Raw genomic sequence first — 22,331 nt, 5'->3', positions numbered from 1 at the left:
TTGGTGCATCTAAAAGCGTTCTGAGAAAGGAGATCCAGAGACTTCACTGGACTTCCCACTCCGGAATGGGAAGATTTGCCACATTTACCAGCGAGTTTCTGACCAAGTTTCTTCTGGAACCCTGGTGGCCTCATAAATCCAGGTCCAGTGTTTTTTTCTCCTGGTTCTTACTGTATTGCTCTATGTAGCCATGATCTCCTGAGGGAAGAGAGACTATGTGCTCAGTGCTGTGAGAGTCCCAGTGACAACACTCTGAGGTGATGATCACTTTAATTGGATTTAGAGGGATCTTTGAGGGTGGAAGAAATTGGTAGAGGTGTCAAATTTGCAGCCTGGGGCATTTGACCCATCCCAATTAAAATGGAATTGGGAAATATTTAACAAAATAAACACTACAGTAAACATAGATAAATATTAAAATATGGCTTTTCTAAGTCCACATTAGTCATAGGTATCTTTATTTATGTTTTGTTGTTATTGTTGCTGTGTCATTTTAGTTGTGCCAACTCTCTGTGACCCTCTTTGGGGTTTTCTTGACAAAGAACTGGAGAGTTTGCCATTCCCTTCTCTAGCTTATTTTACAGAAGAGGAAACTGAGTCAAATAAAGTAAAGTGATTTACACAGGGTCACACAACTATTGAGTGTCTGAGATCACATTTGAACTTAGGTCTCCTGACTCCAAGGCCTTGCTCTATCCTCTGTGCTACCTAGCTGTCATTTATGGCTGCTATAAGAGTAAGAAACCATATTCATAAGGAGACAGTTGAAACTCAGAATAGTCCCCTTTGGTCCCTTTATTGATAGCTTCCTTTAAAGAATTATCCCTTGTCCAGTGGGCAGCTATGTAATATAGTACTGACTACTCAGGACTTTGATTCAGGAAGAGCTGAGTTGAGTCCTGCTTTGGACACAGCCTAGCTAGATAATCCTGGATAAATTGTTTAACTTTTTTGTTCTTGTTTCGGTTTCCTCATCTGTAAGGACAATGTAGTATCCATGTCATGGGGTTGTGAGGATAATCCAACCTTAAAGCACTATTTAAAGTTATTATTAAGTTATTATTTAGGGGGGGCTCAAGAGAGAAGGGAACCAATCAGAGTCATCAATAAACCAATTCATGACCTGAGAAGCTATTATGGGTCTGACACCATGTTAGGTTCTTCTCTGTGGGGGTAATACCCTAATCCTAAGATTGTGACCTCTAGGAACTCATAGTCTTGTTGGCAGGGGAAGTACAATGTACAAAGAAGATAACTAAAAATGAATGTCTAGTTGAAGGGGGACAAGGAAATGGTAAAGCTAATGCATGTGATGGGAGTTGAAAGCAAGGCCCTTGTGAATTGAAGAGGCTTCTTGGAGGGAGAAGGATTTGAGCTGAGTTTTGAAGGGTGAGTAAGATTCAGATACACTGGGGCCAAAGTAAAGAGGTGGGGATGTGTTTAGAGAATAGAGAGATGATCTATGTAGTAGGGGTGAATAGTATAGAAACAAGTGGGAAGTCAATGGCAGAGTTGGAACTGGGCTTCTCCCAGCAAGCTCTGGGCTATTGTTTCTTCCCTTTTCTCTTCTAAAGCTCTCTCAGTATTCTTACCTGGCTCTTAGTATTGATCTGTTATCGTGATGTAGGTACCCAGAAGAAGGGGGGAATTAACCATGGAGGCAAGAGAAGTAATCATCTGTAGCCCTGTTCCAGAGGCAGTAGTTTGCAGATATCAGTTGTGGCTTCAGTCAAGCTCAACTCTTACCCAGTTCATAGTGCTGCAAGTAGGGTTTGGCTTCTCATTCTGTTCCTCAATTTTCCAGACTAAAATTTTTTTCCCCCTCTCTTTCCTCTGAAAGTGAAGATACCCTGCCCTTGTTTCTTCCCTGGACTATTTTGTAGATACATGGAAGAGGGAAGGCTATGGAGTGTGCATGGAGTGATCCAGAGCACTGTGAGAGGGCACCGGTCAGTCTTAGTGCAGTTTTAGTTAATGGGAAGGGGAGGAGGGAATGGGACTTTGGAAGGAATGGGACTTTGGAAGAAATCATCAGTCCTGCTCTCTGCCCACCTTTCACCGTGACTGGGGAGATAAACTGCTTATCCTTAGGTTTTCTCCCCAGCTGAATGCAGAAGTGTGTTATTTAAATTTCTAAATCACATTCCTTTTCCAAGAGCTGTCAGATTCTCTGAGTGTCAAGAAGAATTGGGCTTTGGCATAACTCTGTCACCTCTTATACCTCTCCTTGCAAAAGGAAATCATCTGGGAGAGGGAGGAAGGTGGTGGCATGGGATCAAGAGAGACAAGGAATGGAACTTTGAGATCCTCCTAGTTTTCCTTCTTTCCCATTTGAGAGTCTTGGGGTAGTGTGGAAACCAGATGGTGCTGTGCTTAGGATGACCTATCACTTCCCCTGAGAGAAACCTTTGAGTCTACCTGGAGAGGAAGCCAGCTGTCTACCAGGGCTTGTCTTGCTTGTGGAGTTAGTCTTTGGCAGATTCTTTTCTGTCCTTCTCTCCTGTCCCTTGCTTGCAGGTACTTTATGAATATTTAATGGTGGTTCCAATGTTGGGAGCAAAATGTTGAGATTTTCCCTTAAATGTGATACTGACCTTAGTTTCCTCATCTGAAAATGAGATGTTTTAGAGTAGATGACTTCTGAAATCCCTTTGCCTCAAGAGCTATGTATGATTCTCAAAAGGTTCACTTCTAACCCACTCCTGGAATATTTGCATTAAGGATCCTAGAGAATTGACTCTATTTTAATCAAAGGAATTACTCTCAACTAGTAAAATTCCAGGCACAGTAGTGGGAAAGATGGGCAGATAGGTGGCATGGTAGATTGAGAGCTGGATCTTAAACTCAAATCTGTCCTCAGACACTTTATTAACAGTGTGATCCTGGGTAAGTCATTTCATCCTGTTGGCCTCAGTTTCGTTATCTGTAAAATGAACTGGAGGAGGAAATGGCAAGCCTCTCTAGTATCTTTGCCAAGAAAACCCGAAATGCTGTCATAAAGAGTGAGACATGACTAAAACAACTGAACAATATGAAGTGGGAGAGATATTGGGACTGAGAGATACTATTAAGTTCCCTTAAATTGCATCATATAGAGAATTACATACTGCGCCATCAACATGTAAGATCAGTGTTGTTGGCAGCCAATCCATGGTATGACTGATGTCTTCTCCTAGTTCAAGAGCTATGCTTTCTTTCCCAAATCTTAAATCTAGTCTGACCATACCTTTATAAGGCACCTAGATTCTGTCTGAGTTAGATTTGTACACATGATTTGATCACTGAAATATGTTCTCCCCAGAGATTGTCAGTTTCCCCATCTGTCCAGTGCAAAAACTGGACTAAGCTGTCCCATCCCTGTATGTATGGTTCGATATTACAAGGGACTTTTATCAGTGACCTGTGGTTTATTGGGGGAGAAGAAAGGTAGGAAGGAGAATAAGGCATGAACAGGAATGTAAAGATTTTGGATATGTCTCACAGCCCAACATGTCACCATCTTGGAGGTAAGAAAATCTTGCCTCTCCATAACCCCACTTTTCCTAATGCTAGGATAGAGTCATGGCTTCCAGGTACTTTGGGTCAGACCTGTATAAATGGAACAGCATTACTAGTAGGGTGAAGGAGAGAATGGGAGGGTAAATCTAGCTAGATCAGTAAAAGAGTCATTGTACTCTCCAGAATGATCCCCATTTTTGTTTGTGAGGAAGTTCTTATAGTTCATTTTATTGGCATGTAGATTCTTAGGCACCTTTTCTGAAGGGGTTTTTGTGTGTGTGTGTGTGTGTGTGTGTGTGTGTGTGTGTGTGTGTGTGTGTGTGAGAGAGAGAGAGAGAGAGAGAGAGAGAGAGAGAGAGAGAGAGAGAGAGAGAGAGAGAGAGAGAGAGCAGAGGCAGGGAGGGTTTGGTAATACAGTCAATCTATATGAGTTTGACCTGCTTAATTATGTATTAATACCTTAACAAGGATGAGAGGGACCCAGGTGAGAGCGAAAGCAAGCTACAAGATGGGAGAGGAGTGTGGGGGGGAGGATGCTGGAAAGAAACAGAGGGAAGATGATGGAGAAATCAAGGACAAACTAAAGGATTCATCATTGCCATAAGGTGCCAACTTTCTCCCCCCTTTTCTCTTTGGTGTGGGACTGGTAGAGGCTGCCCACCTCCTGAAGGCACTGGCTGAAGCTGGGGAGAAGCAAGCTCAGGGGTAGTTAAGTTTCCATCCCAGTATTATGTTTACTATGATTCTCTTTGTTCTGGCAACCTTGCTCACTGTTGACTGCCCTCAGCACATGCTCTTGATGGTGGGGCCCAGGAGATCACAGAAGCATAGAATGTTGTAGCTTAGAAGATATATTTTAGAGGTCATTGAATATATTTCTCCGCACTTCATTTTGCAAGTACTGCAGGTAGAGAAGATGTGGGGGGGGAATAAATTTGTTTATTTTTAAAAAAATAATTCTTATTTCTGTCTTTGCTTTTTATAACGTCTAAATCTCTCCCAATGTCTCATCTCTTTCCTCATCTCAGAGAGCTATGCCAAATAGCAAAGAATATAAATGGTTTTATTTGTAAGCTCGTGTAGCAGTATGTACATTGCATGTATATATATATTTGTATGTATGGAGGTCTCTGGAGGTTTCTATTAGGATAGAATCCTATTTTTGAGGGGATGATTTTGAGGGTGATATTGTTTGGTCAGAGAAAGGGATGACCTATAGAATAAGGGACATCTCATTGTCTGTTTTTGCCCTGGGATCCTAAATGACCTTAGAAGTCATTAGTCAGGGCTGCTTTTAGCAAGAGGCCAGTTGGATTACTTTAATGTGAGGGCAAGCCCTTCTGCACACTCTCTCTTCCTCACAAATATCTCCCTCATTGCTCTGAATTATCACTATTAGAAATAGAGTCCTTTGGGTTTTGAAAGACTTTTGGTTTTCAAGAAATTGCTGGTGAAACCACAGGTTGGAATATTTTAAACCACTGCAGATTGACTAAGGGTTAGTACACTAAAGGGAGCAAGAAGAGCTTACATGAAGGGGAGAGGAGTAAAGGGGAAGGGTCCAAGACAAATTTTGTTAAAATGATCATAGATTTAGATAAGCAGTATAAATAAAGCTTTTTTTCTTTTTGACTTTTGGAGGCTTTTTCCAGTGATCCTATAGGAGGTCAGAGGGGTCCTTTTGTTTTTAGGAAGGGGTAGCCCATGGTAGGAGACCAATTGGTTCTAGAATCCTGGACATCTAGATTATTGTAACACGTTGCTAATTGGTTTTTCTGTCTCATCCCCCTCTAATCAACCTTCCACTCAGCTACCAAAATGATCTTTTTCAAGTACACTTCTGACCACATGACCCCACTCTCCTCCAAAAAATCCACTGGCTCCCTCTTACCTCTAGAATCACATATAAAATCTTTTGTTTGTCATTTAAAGCCCTTCACAATCTGACCCTTTCTTTCCTCTCTGATCTTACACTTCACTCTTATTGAATTTTACAATTCAGCTTCACTGACCTTATAATTTCTCACTTTCTATCTCTAGACTCTGGCCATTTATGCCAGCTGTCCTTCATGCCTCTCCTTTTTCATCCTTGCTTCCTTCAAGACTCAGCTTAAATCCAACCTCTTATAGAAGGCCATCCCAAGTCTCCCTTATTGCTAGTTCCTTCCTGCTAATACTATCTCCTTTTTATACTGGCTATATCTTGTATGTACACATTATTCTTGTGTATCTCATACATTAGAATGTGAGTTCCTTGAAGGCAGGGACCATGTTTTAGCTTTTATTTGTGTAACCAGTTCTTAGAATATACTGGTAAATGTAAGTGTTTAATAAATGTTTGATGACTGAAAAAGGGCAGCTATTGGGAATTGAGGGGGTTGGACAGTTTGGGGTGAAGTGGGAATGAATATTCTGTGTGTCTACTAAGTGACTTGCAAACCCTCAGAAAAGATTAAAGCATTATTTCTGGCAATAATACCAGCAGATAAAAAAAGATGAGTGCATTTTTGGAAGGAAGAGGAAGGCAGGGAAGATGAAATGTAAGAAGAACCAAGACAGGTTATATGTAAGAGGCCTTGCCCTTCTCCAGACCTTGGTTCCTCCTTGCTTTTTACACCTGCCTCTCATCAGTGGAATAAGGTGAGAGAGGATAATGAATCAGAACTGTATCCCCAGAGGCTGGAAGGATTAATTTGTTAATGTTTTGGAAAGTGCCAAATATCATTAAAGCATAGATTTTCACCCAGGCAGCTGCTTGCCATCTATTCATCTGCTACCTATGCCTGAGGCTCACCCTTTCCCTTCCTCCTCATCAACCTTTATGGCAAGCTTGGTAGGCTTTGCCTGGGAAGGACTTCTGATATGTATGACTGTTTCTAGTTCCTCTTTATCTGAGAATTGATTGAGTCTAAAATTCCTCCTTATGTCTTGTGTGATCTTAGTTTGTCCTGGGTGGCCCTTCAGTAACTCCATTTCTCAACACTCTTCTTCTCTCACACCTTTCTCTAACTAGAGGGAGACTTCAGCCATAGGGGTAACTTTAACTCCCAGCTTTCAAAAAAATGTCCACATGACATTAAAAAACTTTGATCTATATAATTAACATTTTCTCTATCACTTTCTTAAGTTCATATTTGTTCAACACGACAAGAAATGAAGTCTTAATCTACAGTTTTTTTTGAGTTGTAAATGTTAATTCTAAAAATTTAACAATTGACTTTCTTCAACTTATATGAGTTGGCTCTAGCCAGAGCTTTCTGATTTTGATAAAGAGGTTGGCAACGTCTGACTGGCTTGACTTTGAGGGATGTCCCAGACTTAATTGGGAAGTTGGTGCCATTTATCTCTGATACCCTCCTACCTGTCTTTTTTTTTTAAACTGAGAACCCTTTCCTTCCCCCTGATGCTATAGCTTTATCCCCAATCATTTGTTCCATTCCTGCTTTCAGAGAGTTGTTAACTAATCTCTGTTCAGGGATAACTAGTAATTAAAGTGTTAGATGATTTTATAGCGGGACTCCTCCCAGCACTATTTCCTTTTTGAAAGAGAATCCTTAAAGAAGGAAAAGGCACCAAGCCCAAAGGAATGAAATTCTAATGAGGGGAAGGGAAGGGAATAACATTTATTTGACATCTACTATGCCAGCACTATATTAAGCACTTCACAAATATTATCTCATTTGTTTCTCATAACAACCAAGAGAGGTAGGTGTATTTCATTACATTTGAGGAATTAAATGACTTGCCTAGGGTCATACTGCTAGGAAGCATCTGGGGTCAAATTTGAACTCAAGTCTTCTTGACTCTAGGTCCAGCACTCTATCAACTCCACTGCTTAGCTAGTAGAATGAAAGGTAGTGAGAGCTTAGAAAGAAGAATATGGGGCAGCAGAGAGGTTTTGGCTTACATTTTCACTTTGTTTAAAGGAATTTGACAGGGAGAGACTAGCCTCTTTTGGGGATATATATATCTGCCTCTTTCTTTGCTGGTAGGAAGGCTCAGCTGTGCCTTCCTCCTGGTGCAAGGTCATGAGGATGTTTCCTCATTTTCCTTACTCTATTTCACAAGGGAGTGGAAAGAGTACTGTATTATGAGATCTGAGTTCAAATCTTGATTCTTCCACTAATTGACTATGATCTTGTACAAATCTCTTCTTATGGGAGGCAGCTAGATGTGAGATTGAGCCTTGTCAGAATTCCATCTGATCTGGGAAAATCATCTTATTTCCTTTACTCCTAGTTTCCTCATCTGTAAAATAAAGAAATTGGATTAAATGATCTCTTAGATGATCTCAATTCTATACCCTTCCTTCTTTCTTCCTTCTTTGAATTGCTTAGCCTTGCTGAGTCTCAGTTTTCTCATCTTTAAATGGAGAAGTTTGGACTAGAAGACTAAGGCCCCTTCTAATTTCAGATCTATAATCCTATGAATTTGGGATTGACTTCTGGCTGCTACAAGTCAACTCCTGGTTCTGTTTCCTCATCTGCTAAAGGAGAAGGTTGGGCCAGATAGACTTCAAGCTATCTGATTCCTAGCTCTGAAATTTAGGAATGAGTGCCACTTGTTATAATAGCAAGGGTCTTGCTTGGAGAAAGGTCCTGGAGAGAAGGCAATTGTCCTGATAAGCTTTGAAGTGGGGCTGTCTTCTGATATCAATCAATCAATCAATCAACATACTAATGCCAACTTTGTGCCAGGCCTAAGTTTGCTGGCATAGAAGGAACCCTGGGCCCCTTGCCCTCCTCTCTCCATCCTGAGAGAAGGGATTTTTTCCCTGGTAACGAGGCAATTGTTGATTTCTTCTTCATTTCCTGCCTTTTTATTTTTTTTTTGTTTGTTTGTTTCTAGTAAATTTACCAAGTTTTGTCCTAGGGGTTTCCATCCCCCCCCCCCCAATAGCAAATGCTTTCTCTCTTCAAGCTCCAAATGGAAGCAACTGAGGCTATAATTACACAGGCATTAGCACAGAAACATGCTGAGAGGAGAGGGAACAGAACACCTGGGAAACCTAAAAGCAACCACAGGCCTAAATTAGCTCCCATTCCCATTTGCAATTGTCTCTCCCCAAGCCATCCTTCTTCAGTCTGTCTTCTTTACCTTAGCTCTGGGCCATTGCCTCCTCCTTGCCCAGAAGCCACAATGACAACCTGATGAAGTTTGAAAGAGAAACCTGGCTGGTCTCTGACAGTTCCTCCTCCAGGGGCATGTTCCCTCTGAGCTGATCCTTCCGTAGTGAGGTCTGTCTCTCTCTCCCCTTCCTCTCTGCTCTGGGCTGATGGTGGAGGCTTGTCAAGGTTGCGGTACCTTGGGAACTGGGGGAATGAAAGCACTGCCTCTCAGCCTAGCAGAGCTTCCATGGTATCTACTTCCTTTTTGCATCCTTTCCCAGTGCTCAAAAGGTGGGGGATTGAACAGCTGCTCTCTTTTTACCTATCTGGAGTTGTTGTGGGGACAGGCATGTTGCTGGGCCTGACCCACCCCTCACCGACTCTCATCTCTGAATCGCCTTTGGCATTTTTAGGACATATTTATAATTTGTTCTGTATCTTCATGTGTGATATAATGGAAGCACCTTGTCAGTAGAGAGAATTTCATTCTTTGGATTTGAACCCCAAGAGTTTAGCGTAGATACTGGAATGGATACTGTGTCTGACAACCTCTAAAGAGCTCTGGGCCTGGAGTCAGGAAAACCTGAATTCAAATCCAGCCTCTGATACTTTCTAGCTGTGAGACTCTGGGCAAGTCACTTAATCTCTGTCTGCTTTAGTTTCCTCATCTGTAAAATGGGTTAGAGGATGAAATGAACAACTACTTCAGCATCTCTGCCAAGAAAATCCAAATGGGATCACAGTCAAACTGAAAAATGACCGAATAACAACAACAAATTTATTCAAAGTCACACAAATAGTCACTTAGTTAGTTAATGAACAAATATTTATTTAAGTGCCTTCTAGGTGGTGAAGTAAATTAACAGGGTTGTGAATTTAACTCGATTCTTCTGAGTCACATTCCAGCTATCTTTACCTGGCTTATACCAACTAGATCCAAATCATTATTCAGCAACTACTTGAATATAACTTATTTATCAATGAAGAAATGTCAGTTGAGAAGAAAGAGATGGCATTTCAGAAGAGCCCTCTAGTTCAACACTTTCACCAAATAGAAGAGGAAAATGAGGTCCAGAGAATTTAAGTGACTTATCCAAGATCACACAGGTGACCAAAAGCACAGATTTGACTGTCACTCTTCTGCTCAGTTAACTTCACTGGCTCTCTGTTACTTCTAGGATCAAATATAAGTACTGGGTTTAAAAAAACCTGGTGTCAAAATGCCTTTCTAGCCCACTTCATGCACTCTTTGATTCATTCAAATTGGCATTACTGCTGCTTGTCCCACATGAAACTCTACCTACTATCTCCCATCTTTACACAGTCTGACTCCTTGGCTTAGAATGATCCTTTCTTACCTCTACCAATTATTAGAATCTCATGTTTCCTTAAAAAAGACATTCCTCTTTTTGCAAGGTAATGAGGTTAAATGACTTGTACAAGGTCACACAACTAAGTAATTATTAAATGTCTGAGGTCAAATGTGAACTCGGGTCCTCCTGACTCCAGGACTGGTGCTCCTTCCACTGTGCCACCTAGCTGCTCCCATTCATCTTTTTCTGACAACCTCCAGATAATTAAGGGTAACCCCCAAATTACCTTGTATTCATTTTGTACGTAGTCATCTGTGTATATATTGTTCTCCATAATGGAATGTGAATTCTTTGCTGGGAGTTTGATTTTTGCCTTTTAATCCCTAGTTGCTGGTATAATGGTGGTTTTTTGTGATACATCCTCCTTGGGCTCAATACGTTGCACTCCCCAGGATAGGGGATGGGGCAGTAGTAACCTGTCTAATGCCTTAGTTTGTCCAGTGATATTTCAGTTCCATCTCTTGCTTTGGACTTTTCAACCCATGTTTAGGTGATGCCCTTGTTCCAAGGTAGACAGTGTGTTACTAATTCTGTTTCTGATAGCCACTGATTGTGTGACTTTGAGCAAATCACTTTATCTCAGTCTCATTTTATTTATCTGTAAAATGGCTCTACATGATCCTAGAAGTCATAACTATCTTGTTTTGCTTGGGGTTGTCTAGTTTGTATTGTGGTAGACAGAACCCTGGATTGAGGCAGGGTGGGACAGCAGCTAGAGAGCTGGCCTAGAGCCACAAGACCTGGGTTGTGTGACCTTGGGCAAATCACTTAATGACCTTGGGTCTCAGTTTTCTCAGCTGTAAAATGATAGAGTTGGAGGAGATATCCTTTCCAGTTCTCAGTCTGAGATCCCATGATCTTAGCTCACTCTTCTCTTTGACCATCAGTTTTTTCATCTCTAAAATGGTGATAATGGAGTGCCTGTAGTGTCTATTTTGTAGAACTTTTATGAGGATCATATAGAATAATATATGGGCAAGTGTTTGCAAACTTTAAAATCTATAATAAACATCAACTTTTATAGCGATAATTCTTTAAGTTTTTTAGGTTTTTGCAAGGCAAATGGGGTTAAGTGGCTTGCCCAAGGCCACACAGCTAGGTCATTATGAAGTGTCTGAGATCAGATTTGAACCCAGGTACTCCTGACTCCAGGGCTGGTGCTTTATCCACTACACCACCTAGACACCCCGCCCCTATAGTGATAATTCTTAAGAAGAAATAATCACTAGAACTGGATTGTAGTACAAATAATAAGGATCATTGACTTAGAGTTGGCCTTTAGAGATCATCAGGATAGGGAAACTGAGGTCTATACAAATAATTTGCCCAAGGTTGCATAGGTCAAGGGGTCAAAGCTGAGATTCACACCCAAGCCCATTGATGGGAAATTACATAGCCTTTCTGGCTTAGCTTCCTCATCTGACAAATGACACTTGCCCTCCCAATCACAGAGTATTGTGGACATCACCATGAGATACTGGTTGATGTATTTGCTTTCTGAAGATCATATACAACTGTGAGAGCTCATTATTATTTATGTTTCTGCTGTTGCTACATGCTCCTGATAACCTCTGCTTCTTTTCTTCCCCCAGGGACAGGGGCAGATCCAGCCATGAGTGCAAAGAGTAACCACTGCCTAGATGCTGCCAAAGCCTGCAATCTGAACGAGAACTGCAAGAGGCTGCGTTCTGCCTACATCTCCACATGCAACCGGGAGGTCTCCACCTTTGAACGCTGTAACCGCCGCAAGTGCCACAAGGCCTTGCGCCAGTTCTTTGACAGGGTACCCAGTGAGTACACCTACCGCATGCTCTTCTGCTCCTGCCGTGATCAGGCCTGTGCAGAGCGTCGCCGGCAGACCATTCTGCCCAGCTGCTCCTATGAGGACAAGGAGAAACCCAACTGCTTGGAACTGCGGAATGTCTGCCGGACTGACCACCTGTGCCGGTGAGAATGCCCCTGGGGCCTGCCTCTGTTGCCACTTAGGGAGGGTCAGGGCAGCTCAGTGACCTTCTGGTACTAGAGTACTGGGCACTGGTGTGAATGTGTGTGTGTGTGTGTGTGTGTGTGTGTGTGTGTGTGTGTGTATGTGTGTGGGAGACACAGAAAGACAAAGAGAGATCGACAGATAGACAGAGACAGAAAAAGCACCAGAGATAAAAAAGAGAGAGAAAATGGGGGGGGGGGAGAAGAGAGACAGACAGAGATAGAAAGAGTGAGAGTGAGAGAGAGAGAAGAGAAAAGGAAGAGAGTGAGACAGAGAGAGAGAGAGAGGAGAGATAGAATGAAAGGAAAAGAGAGGAGAAAGTAAGAGAGTGACAGAGTAAAGAGAAATGAGAGAAGAGAGAAAGGAGACAGAGAGATATGAAGAGAGAGAGGGAAGGAGGGAAGGAGGGAGAGACAGTCAGAAACCAGGAAAGAGAGACAGAGAGAAGAAAAAGGAAGAAGGAAGTATATATATATCTTCTTTCTTTAATCTCTTTTTCTTATTCTCTCTTCTCTCTCTCTCTCTCTCTCTCTCTCTCTCTATATATATATATATATATATATATATATATTTGTGTATACACACACATATATGTGTAGAGAGAGACAGAGTTTCTTAGTTTCCTTGGGGTGCTCATAATTATAATTGTAGTCAGAGTTGGCTTGGAGTAGATAGAATGTTCATGGGCATGGTCTGCATAGGCCATCCATTCCATAGGTAATACACTGAGCTGCCCAGTCATGCATGCCCTGATCGAATCACTGCCACAATAACACTTGAATTCAATATGGACAGGTCCAAATGAGGTCCTGAAAGCCCTTTAAATACTTTAAAAGACCATGTTTCAAGTTCTTTTGTGCTGAGTTGTGCATGAATAGCTCAGAAGATAATTCACATTGTCTAGGGCTTTAAGATTTCCCAAGTGTTTCCGTTACAACAATCCTTTGAGGTAAGTCATGGAAAGATTATTACTCACTATTTTTACAGATAACCAAGGCTCTAAAAATGGTCAGTGACTTGTCTATGGTCACACAATTAAAATGTTTAGAGCCAGAATGTGAACTCTGACTTCAAGTTCAATGGTCTTTCTTCTGTATCACACATTGTTTACCAGAAAAAAGTGAAAGTTCAGCATTGTGTATGTGTGTTTCTGTGTGTGTGTGTGTGTGTGTGTGTGTGTGTGTGAGAGAGAGAGAGAGAGAGAGAGAGAGAGAGAGAGAGAGAGAGAGAGAGAAAGAGAGAGAGAGAGACTGGCCAGAGTGGGGGGGAATTGCAGATAGAAGAGGGTGAGACCTTCTCTCTGGAACTGAAATTTATGGATGAGACAGGGTTGTGCTGGAGCCAGCTCCAAATGGCCCAAAAGAACTGATTGTTAGATTTTCTGTAAGACCATTTACACCTTGGAAATTGGCAAATTTCCAAAGGGCTTGCTTTATTGTTTTATAGATTGCCTATACTATAGAAAGTGATGAAGAAAATGTAATAATGCAGATTAAATTTAAAACTATGTCTGGGTACATTTACAAATTTTTTTGGAGAGATAGTTGCTCAACATTTGCCAACACACTGAGTAGAGGAGAATAAATAAGAAAATTAAATTATGGTAATTCTTGAATACCAGGCTGAGGAGGTTGAACTTTATACTGTAATCAGTCTGTCAATAAACATTTATTAAGAGCCTACTGAGTGTCAACTGCAACTGGAGATAGAAATATAAGTGGGAAAAAAAAGACAATCCTTGCCCTCAAGATGCTTACCATCTAATGAAGGGAGATAACACATAAGGAAGAAGTTGAAAAGCAAGTTAAGTTTGGAGGTAGGGGCATGGTGGAGAAGTTCAAAAGCAGTGTAGCTGGTGGGAAATGGAGAGAAGACAGGACTGAGACTCCTCCTTAAGTAGAAGCCCTACAATTCCTGCCAGCAGTCCAGTCCACATCCCCACCTCCAGCCAGAGTGTCCAATTAGAAGGGCAGAATACTAAGACTGATTCAGTCTTGCAGGATGATGAAATTGCCTAATGATGAGATTCTTGGGGAAGAAAGGAATGGTGGAGAAGTTCAAAGAAATCCAAATAGGCAATGGGGAGCTGCTGAATATTTTTGAACTGAGGAGTGACATGATTAGATCTGTGCATTGGTAAAATAACTCTGACAGTGGTAAATAGGATTAATGGGATGGCACTGGAGCTAGAGAGGATGTAAACGCATTTAGGAGATAGTTTCATCACCTCTATGAGAAGTAATGAGGGTAGCAGATAGTAAAGACAGTGAAAAAGAAATGCATGATTATATTTTAAGAGGAGCTTTGATAGAATTCCCTTTGATGAATTTTGAACTGGATGAATGGTTTGTATCCTCACCCCAAAGAGGTGATTAATGGTGGATATAACCATGAAGGGAGGTGTCTAGTGAAATGCTCCAAAACTTTGAATTTGGCTCTGTTAGCATTATTATCAGTGACTTGGAGGAAAAGTAGTATTTTTATTAAGTGTGAGAATAAAGCAAAGCTGAAAGAGATAGCCATTGGACTGGGATGAAAGAAAGGGCATAAAAAAAGATATTTGATAGGATAGAAGAATGTACTAAATCTAATAAAATAAATGCAATAGGGAACAAATGTAAAGTTCTATACATGGGTCCAAAAATCACCTGTATATATGAATATGTATATATGAATGAAGAGTTTAGATTAGATAAAGTTTTATGTGAAAAAGATAATAAACTCAATAGTATGGTATTGTAACTCCAAAAGCATCCATGAACCTAAGTCTTAGTAATGGGACATTGTATTCTGAAAGAGGAAGATTTTCATCCTGCTTTATTTTGCCCTGGTCAGCAAAACTGTCTTTTGTGGGCATCTCATATGAGGAAGGATATTTGACAGGCTGGTGTATGTTAAGGTGAAGATGATCAAGATGATAAAGTGATTTGAAATGATTAAAACAGGGAGTAGTTGAATAAACTGGGGAAGTTTAACCTGAAAAAGAAAAGACTTAGGGAAAATATGATTTCCGCACTCAAGTCTTTGAAGGGTTGTCATGTAGAAAATAGATTAAATTTATTTTGTTTGACCCTAGAGGGTAGAAATACCATTAATAGGAAAGTAGACTACAGCTCAATATAGGTAACAACTTCTAGATAATTACAGCTATCCCAAAATAGAATAGGATAGCATGGGTGATGATTGGAAACTGAGTGACCCCTTCTAGGATACATTCTAGATGAGATTAATGATTTTTATCAGGACTTGGATTAGATAAATTCTGAGGCTACCTTCTAACTTTGTGATTCTATGAAATGCTTTTATGATTGATTGGGTATGAGGATTGATGGAGGAGAAGGTATTGAGATGGCTGGAAAAATGATGGTTCTTTAAAACAGTTGTTTTTAGCTTTTTTTGGTGACCTGGGCCCCTTTGGAGGTTTGATTAAACCCATTAACCCCTTTTCAGAATAATATTTTGAAATGCAAAAATAAAATACATGAGATTACAAAGGAAACCAATTAAATGTAAATACAGTTCTCAAAATCTATAAAAAAAGAATTTGTGAACTCTAGGTTAGGAACCCCCTAATTAACAAAAAATGGTAGTCTGGAGAGAAAAGGCAGCCAGGTAGCTCAGTGAAGATAGCCTTGGGTCTGTAGTTCAGAAGACCTGAGTTCAAATTCAGCCTCAGTCATTTTTTTTGTGACCCTGAGCAAGTCAATTAGCCTTAATCCACTGAAGAAGGAATCATTAACCATTTCAGTATCTTTGCCAAGAAAACCACATAGACATGGGGTCATGAAGAATTGGACAATACCGAACAATAATATGACAAAGAAAAATAAGGAGAAGGAGCTGTTTCAGTAGCAAAGATGGTGAGTTAATTTTAGACATGCTAAATTTGAGACAGGTAGGGCTGATTTTGTAGTGTTTGACAGTTTCTGAAGTATAAATACTTATTCTGAAGATTTTACCATAGGCTCAGGTTGAAGCTGGCTCCCCCATTCCCTCAAACCCATTCTGGTCCTTTCTTGGCTAGTCTTCATGGAAGGTCCAGGGAACTCTGGAATACCATAGGCTGAAGGTCTGGGCATACCCATTCAGAATTTAGGATTAGCATAAAATGTGACTAATATGGAGCCATGTTAAACATGATCGTACATGTATAACCTATGTCAGATTGTTTGCTGCCATGGAAAGGATGGAAGGATGGTAGAAAAAATATGAAATTCAGAAGCTTTCAAAAAGATGAATATTAAAAACTATCTTTGTATGTAATTTGAAAAAATAAAATAGGATGTGGTATGAGCCCCAACTGTGATAAGCCCCAGCTGTAATCCAGAGACCATGCTACCTGAGTTTGGTCCCCAGTTGGATTGTTGTAGTAGATGAAAGATGAAATGACTGAGGCTGCAAAGGTTGCATCTTCTGAGCAATTATTAAGTAATGCATGCCAACCCCTGACAAAGAGGGACCAGATCTCAGCTTAGGTTTGGAGCCTGAATATAGGAGGAGAGAGACTTTTATATATGTAAAAAGACTAATCAAATAAGGCCAGTTAATTCAAAGGAAACAATACAGCATTAGGTTATCTGATTTCTAATTGGATGAAAGATTAGGGACTTTCCAAGTTGGGGGTGGGGGTAAGTGAACAGATGCAATTTCCTGAAATCAGAAAAGAAGGTGTCCCACTCTCCACAGTGTCTGTAAACAATCAAAGGAACTTAGTTCCTTTGATTAACTTAACTGATTACTCAGTGAGGGGCCAGTTTTCAGATAAGACATATGGATTGCTTGAAATCACCAATTGTGAGAAAACTACTTGCATAAGTGTTTGGAGCTGACTGGGTCCTTAGTTAAGGGTCTGTCTGTCTTCCCAGTCATGCAGGACTAGGTTCAAAAAATTGCAATAAAGTTTTTTCTCTATCCCCACAACTGAATAATGTTTTCTCACATAAGTTGGACTAGACCCATAATTGAATAGAAGGGAAACTGAGTTAGCTCCAGAATTGAGTCAATAAGATGGAGTCAGTGTGGATCATTCAATTCTCACAATTAATCCTTGTAGTTACAATTCCCTTATTGTGGAGGCATGGGCACCTCCCTTCCCTTTCTCTAGGTTTCTCTAGGAAAACCTTGTAGAGAAGTCGAGAACTGTGGTGGTGGTGGTGGTGCTAATGGAGGTGGGTGGACATGGAATGAACCTTTCCCCTTCAGAACCGATGATGAGCTGAGGCCAGTTCTGAATAGCAAAGATGTCTATCAGGATCTGACCATTTGGAAGTGAAGTTTCCATCCTTGGATTTCTTCCCAACACATATCTTTTGCATTAGTAACTCATTTCTGACTTTCTTAGGACTACCATTTCCCATCTTCCTTTCAACCTTGCTGAGGTATCATTTAAAGCTTTGCCATGGAATCTTAAAGGAGGCTCTGCCAGAGCTTATGGGGACTGGTCCCAAATTAGAGCTAGTTCATTGATTTGCTGCGAGGAACACCTTTGACAGGTCTAATACATCACTGGGGTGATATTTAGCGGACTCTGCCATGCCATCTTATTAAATGTCACTAACGATAAAGTGTCTAAGCTTCTCCTAAGATCAAGGCATCCAAAGAAGCCTCTGATTAAACATCGACAGTTCCTTGTTGGAGTTTGGGTGTGGGATGGGAAGTCCAAGCCAGAAAGCAGTGCTTAGGTCCAACATCCTGCATGAGGCCTTTTCATACCTTCCCAGTGATCAGCATCATCTCTGGAAATTATTTTATCATACATTGGATGTATTTTTATTTATATTCATTTTGTCTGTTGTATCTTGGCTGATTCTCCTTCCTCTCCTCATCCCCCAACCCCACTCCAGGGTCTTATACATAGTAGATTTTTAATGAATATTTATTGAATTAAATGAAATCAGTTACCCATCTCACCACTGACCTTTGTACTTACTGACTGCAAATGGAGTGTGAGAAAAAGGGACAAGTTATGTGAGGTGGTTGGTTACCTCTCATTATGACTGGTTTTAAGGTTTGGTTTCCCTAATTGAATTTTAGCTGGCTTGTATGTCCACATGACGTTTGGGTTCCAGATTCACATCAAATCAGTGGTGCGGTTCCTAGGAAATGCCAAAAGACTCCTTTTCCTTGGAAGGGTTTACAATCTGGAATCTTGGAACTTCAGAAAACTCTCTGTAGTTCAAATGTGTTCAGGAACCCCAAAGTGGTCTCATTTGTTCCCACAAGCTCTGCCAGCCTCCAGTTTTAGTTCAAGGTCACTAAAAGAATGGCCTTTTTTCTCATTTCACCTCAATCCAATAAATAACCAATCAAAGCTTGCTGTGTTAAATACTAGGTATACAATTTGAAAATTGAATTGAAAGTAGTCCCTTCCCTTAAGGAGCTTATATTCATGTATAGTGATGGGCACTGAGGGATGGTACATTTCCCACAAATAGTGCTTCTTAAGATCCCATTTAGGATAGGCCTTTGGAAATAAATTGATTTGGTTTTTTCTGTGGGACAAAGGTTCAAGATTTATGAATAACTTGGTGTTGGTCCAAATACCACTTCCTGGCATGCTATTTTTTTAAAATGCCAGCCACATACAGATGAATATAAATAGGATTCTAACCTGGGGATAACTTGAGTCTCTCAGGTCCTTCTGTAGGACAAGAAGGCAGGGAGTGCAGAGATCAATGCCATCAGCAGTGGAATCAAGGCTGCTAGGTGACTGAGAGATGGTTTTGGGAATCCCATGTTTGATGAATTTTTTTCCTGGGTATTACACTGAGCTTCTTGTCTTCTTGTTTTTTTTTCTTCTGTTTTTTTGCCAGGTAGTGGAGTTAAGTGACTTGTCCAAGGTCACACAGCTAAGTAAGTATTAAGTGTCTGAGGTCAAATTTGAATTCAGGTCCTCCTGACTATGCCACCTAACTGCTCCTGCCTCTTGTCTTCTTAACAAATAGCTTGGTAGTTGTAGGTTGGCTTCTGGAAGTAAGAAGTCTTGTTGGATACTTTGATGATTAAGTGCTAAATTTTAAGGCACAGACTCCTAAGTCTGTGGTTAAGAGTGGTAGAGTGAGTGGTTAAGAGAGTCTTCCATGAGGTGTGAGATGAGATAGGTTGTGAAGTGTGGGTCCTTCTGGTACTGAGAGAGAGGAAATCATTCCAAACAGATGAAATATGAGAACATTATGGAAGGAATGAGCTTGGGATATTAATGAGACACCAAGGACACTCCCTGCCTGGAAGCAAAGTTTGTGTTGTACATGAGAGATGAAGTTATATAACCTTGGTGTCAAGAAGACCTGGATTCAAATCCCACTTTAGATACTAATGAGCTGTGTGACTCTGGAGAATAAGTCATTTAGACTCTCTGTGCCTCAGTCTATGATTCTCAATATATAATCCTGAGACAGAACCTGAGTGGGGGAAAACTTATGTAGACTCCCTCCTCTCCTCACTTCTGGAAGTTAGCTACCTGGGACATTCTGATTCTCTCCTTACTTTTTTCACTTCTACATCCTGCTTTGGGCCATAAGAAGCCCCATATAATGATAGTTATACAACATTTATATTTATATCTCCCTTGGTGGCCGTAAAGTACTTTATATACATATGTTATTTGATCTTATTTGATCATATGACAATCCTATGGGACAGGTAGTATAAACATTATTATTTATTCTCATTTCATAGATTTCCCATAATCATATAGCTAGGGGGCGGCTAGGTGGCATAGTGGATAAAGCACTGGCCTTGGAGTCATGAGTACTTGGGTTCAAATCTGGTCTCAGACACTTAATAATTACCTAGCTGCGTGGCCTTGGGCAAGCCACTTAACCCCATTTGCCTTGCAAAAAAAAAACCCTAAAAAAAAATAATCATATAGCTAGTGGAGCTTGGAGTAAAACCCCATTTCTAAGCCTTTGCTGCTTCCTACTCTATTTTGTTTCTTCTTATGAGAAGCCTCCTATACCACCGTGGGCCTTAAACCATGTGAGGCCACTTGACCAGGGCTTAGAGAACAACTCACATCCCAAGTTGATGGAAAGGCAAGAGATACTGAAGCCACATGACCTGAAGAGAAGACTCTTGTGTATCATTGATTCAGGAGAAACTGAAAGGAAAAAAGGAAATTAGAAAATTGTGGGGGCTGGGAGAGGAAAGAACACCATTTCTATTGTGGATGGTATGACAAATAGTCAAGGACATTATTTTTTGTTTTTGTTTTTGCCAGGAAGTTGACTATACTACACCAACAAGCTTCTACTAAGCACCAACTCTGTCTCTGAATCCTTAAACACACTTCTGCTCCCCAAGTGTGTGTATTTTAGCTCATGACTGCTATTTGTGTCCCCTAATCCTGCTGATGTTGGGTATATTTGAGGGAAATTGCATTCCAGGTTTCCAAAGAGATGTTTTGTTGTTTTTTTTCTGACTTTGCCATTTCAGTAAATGTCTTTGCTTTGGGCTAATTGTGTCCTCTGTCTGACTGGTGATTGAAAGGTAAACACATCTGTGGGGGCCTCTGAGTTATAGTGTTAGGAGTGCAGACTCACAGAATACCTTGAACCTGGGTTATTGATTTCCCCAGAGCAAACAACTGGCGAATTCAAGTGCAGGGTGGGAGGGGGCAAGTTCAAAAGGGGGCACAATCAGTGAATTGAATATACAAAGACTAAAGTATTTGCCCTCAAGAAGCTTATATTTTGTTGGGGAAGAAAACAATACATACAAATAAAAATGTAAACAACAAACTAAGTTTGAAGGGAGAATACCACTAATTGTTGAAGATGAGATAGAGAAGGAGAATCTTAAAAAGACAGGCCTTGAACTAAGCTTTGAAGGGAGCTAGGGATATATTAGGACTACTTGTAAGAAGGGACTGTATTCTAGGCATAGGTATGGAGCTTTGCATGGAAAGGAATAACAAGACAGTCTATTTGGCTAAACTGTCCAGTGCATGAAGGGAAGTATTATGACATCAACCTGGAAAGAAAGTTTGGAATGAAATTGTGATGGATTTTAAAGACCAAAAAGGAGTTCATATTTCAATCTAGAGAAAATAGGGAAGCACTGGAGATTCTTGAGTTGGGGAAATATTATGATCTGATCTGGCTTTCCAATGATCAATTTGGCAGCTATGTAAAAGGGAGATTAGAGAAGAGAGAGATTTGAGGCAGGGAATCCAATTGTGAGACTATTGCAATAATCCAATTGTGAGACTATTGCAATAAAGGCCTGAACAAGGAGTTGTGCTTACAAGAGAGAAGAGAGAGACACAAGTGAAGTTGCAGAGGTAGAATCAACACTTGGCAATTGATTAGACATGGAAAGGTAAGATGACTGAAGTTGGGGACAACTGAATGGAAGTAGGGGAGTTAGTAAGAAGGAGAGGTTTAAGGGGAAGTGGGGGAAGATAATAAATTCCATTTTGGACACGTGGAGTTTGAGATTCCTGTGTAGTGAACAAAATATTAGATTTATAATAGAAAGACCTAGGTTCAAATTCTGGTTCACTTACTAGTCATGTGAGTTTTAGGCAGATCTCTTAACCTCTCTATACCAGTTTTTTTTTTTAATCTGTATAATGGGAATAATGAAGCTCTACTGGCTTCACAGGGTTCCTGTGATAAAGATAAAGTGAGTAAAGTATTTAGTAAATTGTAAAGTCTATGTAAATGTCCTTTATTGTTATTGTGTTTTTTTGAGTGTGATATCTGTTTGTTCATTTGGGTCACTCTCTTAAGAAAGAAAGAGAATGAAATCATTAAATGTTGGTCTTTAGGGAGAATGAAGCCTCATATCTTCTTGTGGAAAAATCCCAGCTTGGGGGAAAATTAGAGTCATACCAAAAACTCTTTAGCAATTTTTCAACCCCAAGGAAAATAAAACATAAAACTAAAAGAGGGATAAGTATTAATGACAGATTAGAAATGAATTTAGGATTATAATTTTATTAGTGAGGGTTCCAAGGATGGAACATCAGACCTGTCAGAGAAGACTAGATAGGGTATATGTTTTTCTGACCCATGGCTATATGCCAAGGTTTAATCCTAAAAACCAAGGAAACAAAAATGGTTTTAGGGTAGTTAGCTTAGTTTTGTTCCCTGTTACTGGGTCCCTTCACTTAATTTCCCAAGTATTTTGTTTTTCTTGGGGAGCTTTAAATATACTAAAAAGGATTATTGATTGATACTTACTAATCTTTGGTACAGGAGATAGAGAACTGGCCATGGAGTTAGGAGGATCTAAGTTCAAATATGGTCTCAGATACTAGTTATGTGACCTTGAGCAAATCACTTAACCTGGTTTGCCTCAGGTTCCTCATCTATAAATGAACTAGAGAAGGAAATGGCAAACCATTCCAGTAAGTTTGCCAAG

The 22,331-nt window shown here is 40.3% G+C and overlaps 1 protein-coding gene across 1 annotated transcript in view; it reads left to right on the top strand.

The window, feature by feature from the left end:
• GFRA2 (GDNF family receptor alpha 2) overlaps window positions 1–22,331 on the top strand; it is a 95,868-nt gene that overhangs the window by 19,708 nt on the left and 53,829 nt on the right. The window contains exon 4 of the mRNA XM_074209100.1: window positions 11,572–11,926. Coding sequence (XP_074065201.1) covers window positions 11,572–11,926 — 355 coding nt within the window. The remainder of the gene's footprint in view (window positions 1–11,571; window positions 11,927–22,331) is intronic.

This window comes from Macrotis lagotis, chromosome 1 (assembly GCF_037893015.1).
Source record: "Macrotis lagotis isolate mMagLag1 chromosome 1, bilby.v1.9.chrom.fasta, whole genome shotgun sequence".
Lineage (NCBI taxonomy): Eukaryota > Metazoa > Chordata > Mammalia > Peramelemorphia > Peramelidae > Macrotis > Macrotis lagotis.
The sequence above is the reverse complement of the archived record's forward strand: the minus strand, read 5'-3'. Positions and strand labels throughout refer to the sequence as shown.